Source organism: Salmo salar, chromosome ssa15 (genome assembly GCF_905237065.1).
Source record: "Salmo salar chromosome ssa15, Ssal_v3.1, whole genome shotgun sequence".
In the NCBI taxonomy this organism is placed as follows: domain Eukaryota; kingdom Metazoa; phylum Chordata; class Actinopteri; order Salmoniformes; family Salmonidae; genus Salmo; species Salmo salar.
The window spans coordinates 62,071,199-62,080,388 of record NC_059456.1 but is presented as its reverse complement, the minus strand read 5'-3'; the positions used below and the strand labels follow the sequence as shown (position 1 = coordinate 62,080,388).

The 9,190-nt window shown below is 40.2% G+C and overlaps 1 protein-coding gene across 1 annotated transcript; it reads left to right on the top strand.

Moving 5' to 3' along the window:
• Positions 1 to 4,032: 4,032 nt before the first annotated feature.
• On the top strand, positions 4,033 to 8,949 carry 143b2 (14-3-3 protein beta/alpha-2). Its single transcript, NM_001140200.1, is given in 6 exon segments — positions 4,033 to 4,363; positions 6,052 to 6,353; positions 6,448 to 6,571; positions 6,754 to 6,917; positions 7,198 to 7,293; positions 7,494 to 8,949. Coding segments are annotated over 5 exon segments (735 nt in total). The 5' UTR covers positions 4,033 to 4,363; positions 6,052 to 6,059; the 3' UTR covers positions 7,551 to 8,949.
• The last annotated feature ends 241 nt before the right edge of the window (positions 8,950 to 9,190 follow it).

Below are 9,190 nucleotides of genomic sequence, written 5' to 3'. Positions count from 1 at the left end.
TTACAACAGTAACAGTGTCCACACTGTATTTCTGATCAATTTTATGTTATTTTAATGGACAAAAAATGTGCTTTTCTTTTAAAACATGGACATTTCTAAGTGACCCCAAACTTTTGAACGGTAGTATAAATATTTGGACAAGGAATGTCGGAGCGGCATAGACTAAAATACAGTAGAATAGAATAGAATACAGTATATACATATGAGATGAGTAATGCAAAATATGTAAACATTATTAAAGTGACTAGTGATCTATTATGAAAGTGCCCCGTGATTTCAAGTCTAAGTAGAAAGGGCAGCAGCCTCTAAGGTGCTGGTGATGGCTATTTAACAGTCTGATGGCCTTGAGATAGAAGCTGTTTTCCAGTCTCTCGGTCCCAGCTTTGATGCACCTTAATTTTTGTTCACCTTTTCCACAGGCAAGCAACATGTCATTTGCCAGTTTGTCCAGAGGAAAGAAGGTGGCCCTATCATCATTGGGTGTGTTGACCGCATGAGGGGCCAGTATTGCTCTGATGCTTCACCATCCTGTGAAAGCTTCAGATCGGGTGCTTCGTCCACCATCTTATCCATGGACTTACAGTGGCATGCTTTCATCTCTTGATCATGCCAGGTTTCTTCACCTGCTTTATGTTATTATCACGTGAGAGGATGTTAAAACATGTTGGGTTTGTTTTGTTTTATAGTATTTGACGTGGATATCAGGTGTAAAAGCAGGTGTGTTCTGCCTGTCAGTATGGAATGCATGGCCTTCTGAAATCTTGTAGGAGTCTCCCACACAGAGACTGAAGTCAAGGTGCTTGCTGAAGAGGTGTGAGCAACTAACTTGTTTCTAAAGCATACATTCCAAAATTGAGTAATCAGCTTTTTTAACAACTACTAATGACAAACACAAATTGACCTTTTTGTAATATATAAAACAAACTCAAACAAAACCCTGACAACGACATAGAAAAGGGGAATAGATGAGTTAAAGAGATGAATGCAATGCAGACCGTGGGGGATAGAAAAAGGACGCCGGATTGGAGCACATTCAACAAAACCTGAAGAAAGATGTGTTTTATGTGTGTTGGCACTGTTTATAATCTGCCTCTGGCTGTCCTTGCAAACATGGGAGGAGAAGACTACATGTTCTCCTTATTGACAGGGTACTGTGAGCCCCCTACTGGGGTCACAGTGAGAGAAGGGCTCTCCTACAAGCCTTATTTTCCTGGCCAAGCCATTAGCATGGCTCTGCCTATCTACAATGAGGTTCTAGAGTTTTAGGATGGGGAGTTACCTACATTGTGTGTAGATTAGACTCTTCTCCTTGTCATACTAGGATATCACACACCGGTACAAAACTAATAGATGTGCGCATGTTCAACTCTTTTTCCTAACGACATCTCTCCACAGGCACCCCAGCCACTATGAGCCAGGTGATGGGCAGCGGAACCTAAGCACGATCAGAGGAAGCAAATGGGATTGAAGGTGTGTGGATCTCAATTATACTCCTCAAGCTGCCTACTTTTTTGGGCATCTAAGTAATAAAACCTTTTATCTAATGTCGTTGATACTTCTGATGGAAGTATCACCCCGCTCCTCCGGCCCTACACCCAAACAAGGGCACTCCGTTCATCCACCTCTGGCCTGCTCGCCTCCCTACCTCTGAGGAAGCACAGTTCCCGCTCAGCCCAGTCAAAACTGTTCGCTGCTCTGGCACCCCAATGGTGGAACAAGCTCCCTCACGACGCCAGGACAGCGGAGTCAATCACCACCTTCCGGAGACACCTGAAACCCCACCTCTTCAAGGAATACCTGGGATAGGATAAAGTAATCCTTCTAACCCCCCCCCCTTAAAATATTTAGATGCACTTTTGTAAAGTGGTCGTTCCACTGGATATTATAAGGTGAATGCACCAATTTGTAAGTCGCTCTGGATAAGAGCGTCTGCTAAATGACTTAAATGTAAATGTATGGATGCCAATGACGGTACTTTTGCTCTTTCTCTTCTCTACAGCTATTCATGGAGTCTGCAGTCTTGGTACTATTGGTCTTTTACATGAAGAGACACAGGTGGTGAGACCAAAATAAGACAACTTCATCCAATGCTTTTGATCCCTCTGGTGGCAACGCTGCACTTTTGATTGACTACCGGTATACTCCTCACTTCAGAATTATTCACATTATTCCTGTTTCTTTAATCTACCCCCCATTTCATCCGCTCATATTTAGCTAAGTATTTCACCCATTGATATTTAGTTTAGTATGTTTTTTTATTTTTTATTTTTTTACTGTGATCAATAATTTCAAGCAGTTTTTCCATCACTGATAATGACTCCTTTTAGGTCAGGCTTCATGATCGACAGCACAAAATCAACATGGGACAGGTGTTAGGAAAACTGGTCCATTATCTCACATAAACATTCTGTAGAACTGTTATGTGTAAATACTTAAGTCGTTCCACCAATTTGGTGCCTTTTGAGAAGTGTAAGTTGGCAACAACAACAAAAAATGTCAAATTCACCTAATTATAATATTGTCATAAAGAGCACATGTTAAAAAAACTAGTCTTCCCATTTTAATAAGTTAAATAAATAAAAGTGCCTATTAAGTGTCAAATAAAGTAACAGGGTTGACAATTTAATCTTAAAATCAGCCATAAATCCCCTTGTGACAGGAAGCTTGTGTGCAACAGGGAGTGGAAATTAAATGCAAGCTTCACAAAAAATGAAATTGGGTAACATGGTTGACATGGTATGCTTGACCTGCTCAGTTTTCCCTCCACAAAACACCAGAAAATGGCCAAATATAGTAGAACCAGGTCTCCTGCTATGATTTCACTATTAAAAAAAAGAAATCTAATTTTATTGGTCACATACACATATTTAGCAGATGTTATTACAGGTGTAGCAAAAAGCTTACAAGCATTTCACTATTAGATGTCCAATGTTTCTTAAAAAAAAAAATCTTTTAAAAAGGAATTGTTTCACCATATTGAAGCAAGCATTCAGTTCACGTAACAGGGTTGACCTTAAAATAAAGTACAAGACCAATACTTACTGAGGGCTAAATAAAGGGAGAGTAATCAAGGTGATAATGAGGTCCAGGTGTGTGTAGTGATGGGGAGCAGGTGTGCGTAATGATGGTGCCAAGACCGGTGGTTAGTACACCGCTGACGTCGAGCATTGGAGAGGGAGTAGGTGTGACACTTGGAGACATTTTGGGGTTAAGAGGTGACACAGAGTTGATGGAGCGACATATCAAAATGCTATATTTTGGCACTTCAAAAAGTCTTTATTCATATTAAAAATGAGATTTATTGAATTCTCCATGTTGTCTAAATTAAAGAGCACTTCATATAATATAACAGGCTTTTAAAATGCAATATTGGTGCACGATTTCTACTTAAAATATCAAAGGGACGGAAAAGGAACCCATTTCGTGGAATGACCCACTTAATGTGTAATAAATCCAATGCATTTTCAATGACTAGATGTGTGTTTTTGGGGGGTAAGGAAGGGGAAGGGTGATTAATGACTTTCTTCATAATGTATATGAATGGAAGTTGGGCTTTATGGACCCCTGATACATGCAATGACTTGGGGCATGTGAATGCATGCACAAAACAAAAAACTGATGAACTGCACTGCATTAATGCAATGTACATATGCATGAGTCAACTGTATTGTTTGAAAGGAAGTCATTGTAAGATACTGAACACTACTCTCTGCTCATCTTCATTCCAAAGCATGTCTATTTAGCTTTGAGTCATGTTGGCTCAACATACTCACTGTAAAATGTCCTGATCGTCAACGGCACGTTGCATTGAGTATAGAAAAAGTATTCCAGTAGCTAGGATTTTGAAAGCAAAGCCCATCTATAGTGCAAGTACACACCTGAACTTTGCATATCTTAAAACACTGCCCAAGTGCATTTGTTTTTCACGCTATCTTCAACAATATTTTAACGCTGTGATGAGATTTGTCCTCCAACTATATTAGTCCAACATGCATCCAACAATGCATCCAACATGCATTGCATTCAGTGCTAATTTGAAGATACTGTATGTGTATAGCTGTTCCTCTTACTAGCCAAAACACACTGCATTGTCCTGGTTTAAATAAGGGGTTGAGTGTCTCCCATTGAGTGTTTTGAGAATAAAACATAGTAGGTAGCTGAATAAAAATGATTAAACCCAATCGATGTCATGTCTGTTATAGCGTTAAGTATTTTGTTGACATGAAGCTAACTTTAGCTAGCTAAAGGAAACAGAAGTGTCAATGTAGCGGAAGTGGTACTGCCCTGAACGATTCGAGGAGAGAGACGGAGGACGGAGGCTGCATCGTCCAGAGAAAAAGCAGGAATTAGAACCGTAAAAATTGTGAGTTTGCATACTCGGGGACCCGAGAAAAGTTCATTTATGTATTATGCTTTTATTTCGTGTGTTCAATATTACGCAGTATATCCGTTTCGGTGTAATTATATTCGTTAGCCATCATGCTAGCTCGCTAACTTAAATTATACAACGCTCCTCGGTGAAGTGTGCTGAACAAGGACTTGTTTTCTAGGTGGCTAGTAAGCTAGCTGAGCTCATGCCAAACTAGCTAGTTAGGCCATGTACGCGAATTGAAAATGGTTAGCTATAACTGAAATTTATCAGCTATAACTGATAAAGCGGGCAACATTAGCTAAATCGTAGTAGAAAATAACCATTGACTTATTCCTACTGAAATGGACATGCGAAAAGTCGATAACCGCAAACATCGTATTTTACAGATAGCTAGCTACTCCTAGCCATTTGACCGACCCTCCACTATTCTGAGGTGGTGTGCTGCAGCTAGCCGTCGACTAGCATCTATAGCTAGCTTCTAACAGGCAGAACACAGGCCTTTGCGGCTAATGTAATGTCACAAGCTGACCCGCAACGTTAGCCGGATAATTATTTTGATTCAACAAGAACACATGTCTACGCCAGCTAGTTAACTACTTTAAATTATATCGTTTGACAAGGATGGTAACCAACGTTACCGTTTGCGAGTTAAAGTTAGTTACATCAAGCCTCTTTCCGCAACGTTAACTAGCTAGCAAATGCCCCGCCATTCAACCACCGTTGTTTAATATCGCATTAAATTGGCTAACGTTAGCTAGTAATAACCAACACGTTAACGTTAGATTGCAAAACAATATACATAACATATGCCCCACTAAAGAGGTTAGGCAGCTTATATATCGACATTAACCTTTCTATATATTTATTTATTGAAATTAGCTACAATATATTGATTTCAAACGGGGTAGCTAGCTAGGGGCGGGTGAAGACGCATCGAAAGGTTATTAATGTCGATTGATTGTTCTGTCAGAATTGGATAGCAGTGGTTAACTTAACGATATGTAAAGGTAGCTTGCTAAATTGATGACATTATCGACCCATTAATATACATCTCTGGTTAGCAATTTTATGCATGTAGTATTACAAGTTATGTAGTGAGTGGTGCCGCCCTACGGCCCCACTACGCATTACTGCCACTACTATCTAGTACAAGCTTGCGTGCAAGAACACATTCAGGACATGAACACACCACCATGCCTAGTTGTATGGAACTCTTACAATGGCGGCCATGCACCAGTAAAACATTAAGGCTAAGTGTAGTTCTACATAGCTTCCTGTTTTAGCTAACATTCAATTGCAATCATATTCATAGAAAATTGCATAATCATGGCGCAAATCACTGAAGTCACTTATTTAGCTATATTTGAAATGGCCTTAGTTCTGGTAGTATGAAAGTAGTTAATATCAGAGTCCCCTAGACATTAATTCATAAGAATGGCCTAATCTAACCAATCTATCTAAAAACCAAAAGAAGGAACATGAACATTAATCAGTTAGATTAACCTACTGCCCTGTGTCACCTCTCAGCAGTTTGAATAAATTCGGTAATTGACTAGTCATATGTAGGGTGCTATAGGTATATCTAATATAAATAGTCCTTTCCTTCATCTGCACTATAAAAAGGCCCACCAGACTATTTCGATACACTCCTGACATTCTACTCTCTTTTCTTCTCACAGACTGAAAAATGGACAAGAACGACCTGGTACAAAAGGCCAAGCTCGCTGAGCAGGCTGAGCGCTATGACGATATGGCTGGGGCCATGAAGTCTGTGACGGAGCAGGGTGGGGAGCTCTCCAATGAGGAGCGCAACCTGCTGTCAGTGGCCTACAAGAACGTTGTGGGGGCACGCCGCTCATCCTGGCGGGTCATCTCCAGCATCGAGCAAAAGACAGAGGGCAACGAGAAGAAGCAAGCCATGGCCAAGGAGTACCGGGAGAAGATTGAAACCGAGCTGCAGGACATCTGCAACGATGTGCTGGTAAGAACTGTTGTGGTCCACCCTCTGAAATATAACTTAAAATTTCTCTCTAGGTAGGTATGCTGATTTCAATCATTTTTGTCTTCTCTTTCAGGGACTTCTTGACAAGTACCTGATTGCCAATGCAACTGCAGCTGAGAGCAAGGTGTTCTACCTGAAAATGAAAGGCGATTATTATAGATACCTGTCTGAGGTAGCAGCTGGTGATGCAAAAAAGAGTAAGTAAACAAGACAAGAGTTTATTTAGTTATATGAAATACACCAAATCACATCATGACTGCTAATGGATCAGATGTCTGGATAGAGGAAAATGTTAAAATATTCCATAAAGATGTGATGAATTGTACTGCTAAACACTAAGTGCTCAAATTCATCCTTTCCCTTCTTGTTGCCTTTAAAGCCACAGTGGATAATTCCCAGCAGGCATACCAGGATGCTTTCGACATCAGCAAGAAGGAGATGCAGCCAACACACCCCATCAGGCTCGGCCTGGCCCTCAACTTCTCTGTCTTTTACTATGAAATCCTCAACAACCCTGAGAAGGCCTGCACCTTGGCCAAGACGGTGAGCAAGCGACTTCAAGTGCCAAATCATGCCGCCTCAGCTTTCACCCCCAAGACAATCAAAAAGTGCTTCACTCAAAGAATGCAGAGCCATTGTGACATGTCTTATCTTGCCAGTTTCTGCATTTGTAAGAAGGCACTTTGGCTCAGCATACCACTATTTTAACAAGTGACTGGCGTGACAATAACTGCATGCATTTGTGGAGCAAAGGGTTAGCTGTGTACTGGAATAACTGGTGGCAATTTAGCATTCTATTCTTAGTGTAATTTCCTCTTTACAGGCATTTGATGAAGCCATCGCTGAACTCGACACCTTAAATGAGGATTCCTACAAAGACAGCACCTTGATCATGCAACTACTAAGGGACAACCTGACTGTAAGTCTTAACCTTCTTTTTTCTGTTTGTGTAATTATTAAATGACTTGACACCAATTCCTCTTATTGTAATTTCTTCAAGTCGACCCATTGATGCTTCCAGTTACATGCATATGTTTTGTTCATTTCAATGGCATGGTGTAGAAGGTACCAAATTCAGTTTGGGGAGTATAATGTAACAAACTTTCTCTTTTTTTGCAGCTGTGGACATCGGAAAACCAGGGAGATGAGGGAGAGACCGGAGAAGGGGAAAACTAATGGAATTGCACTGTTAATCTACCTACACTCTTAAACACAAACAGCTTATAAACATCCCCCTCCACTCCATCAACCCCTCCCCCCTCTGTATGACAAGCAGCCGGAATTGTTCCTGACCAACTAGTTTATCCCTCTCAGGTCACTGAGGCGACAGGGTAATGTCCAGTTGTTAGCAGGTTGTCATTTTGTTTGTGAAAATAATGTGGTTGTATTGAGTAGCGAGTCCATGTTGCTGTTATTTTGGTTTTTTTTTTTTGTGTGTGTGTGCTAAATTGGGGGTGTGAATGACTGACTGTGCTGGGGGCGGGGGTTGTTAATTCTAATCGTCCTTAATTCCTTTGTCCCACCTAGCTGGTTGTGCATATTTCATCATTTTTGTTACGGTCATTTTTTGTGTGTGATTTGTCATGGTATTGCAGGTTTAACGTATGGTTATTAAACTGGCAGTTAATTTTCACCAACACTGATGCTAAGTGTTATATTTTCTTCCCCACGTCACTATTGCTTGCTTCTGAAATTCAGACACAGTACAATCCTGTATTTAACTAACAGTGCAATTCTGCTGTGGGCTTATACAGAAAGGAGGCAGGCTGTATTGTGACACTGGCATCTGGGCGTTTTGCTCTATAATCACTTTCACAATTTCAAGGTTTGATTAAGGGACCCCTTACTTCGCCATGTTAGATTTCCTCCATTATAAGACATTCCACCAGAATTGTATTAGGCTTTTATGAAAGGCAGAACTCTTTTTGAACAAAGTGGATTACTGTCCTAATGGTATAACTCACTGTTCAAGATCAAGCGCTGCTTGAACTCAATACAATGAAAATTGTATGTGCTTAAATGTTGTTCTATGTATTTTGCAAGATTGACTATCTTTCTGTGAAACCTAAAGTAACTGAACCTTTTTTCGAAAATGTCTTATCACACTGTATCAACCCTGCTTGCAAAATATTCCTCTTAAAGCGGTTGTTTTCTCCAATGATTCTGTGCCTGGTTTTCTATTAGACACTTCAAAATGGAAGACGGTTCATGTCTCTTGTTTGACTGCCAAGAAGTTGAAATTGAGCTTAGACCGTCTTCTATTCTCTCTTAGAATCTCAACATATTTGTTATGTTTGTTCTATGGTTTGTAAGGTATGATGTCATAATTTGCTCTCATGCCCCTAAACTCCACTGCTTTGAACAAGCCTCAAGCCATTGCTGTACAATTTATTGTGAAGCAGCAGATTGGAGACCCAACCCATACCACAACCCAAGTAAGAAGCAGTGTCACAAATTCATAATATCAACACCACCATTACATCCCACAGAGTAAGACACCCATCTACATATAGCGGCCAGTCTGCTTTCTTAGAGTCAATTCTCATTATCTGAATAAATAAAATGTGGAACAGGCTATCTTGCTTTGTTTTTACTGACCAGTATTCTTTCTGGCCAAAAATGTGCTCCTATAACCAGGTTTCTATCAAACCTTTTCATGTGATTAAAATACATGTTGGAGAATTGGTTTTAATGACAGGCCTGATGGAAACAGCTGATTTGTCGGTAAACTTTCCAAATGTCGACTAAACAAAATATGCTAGACAAGGAGGGCTCTTTTTGTCGGTAAAATGTATTATATGAGAAATGTGGATGGA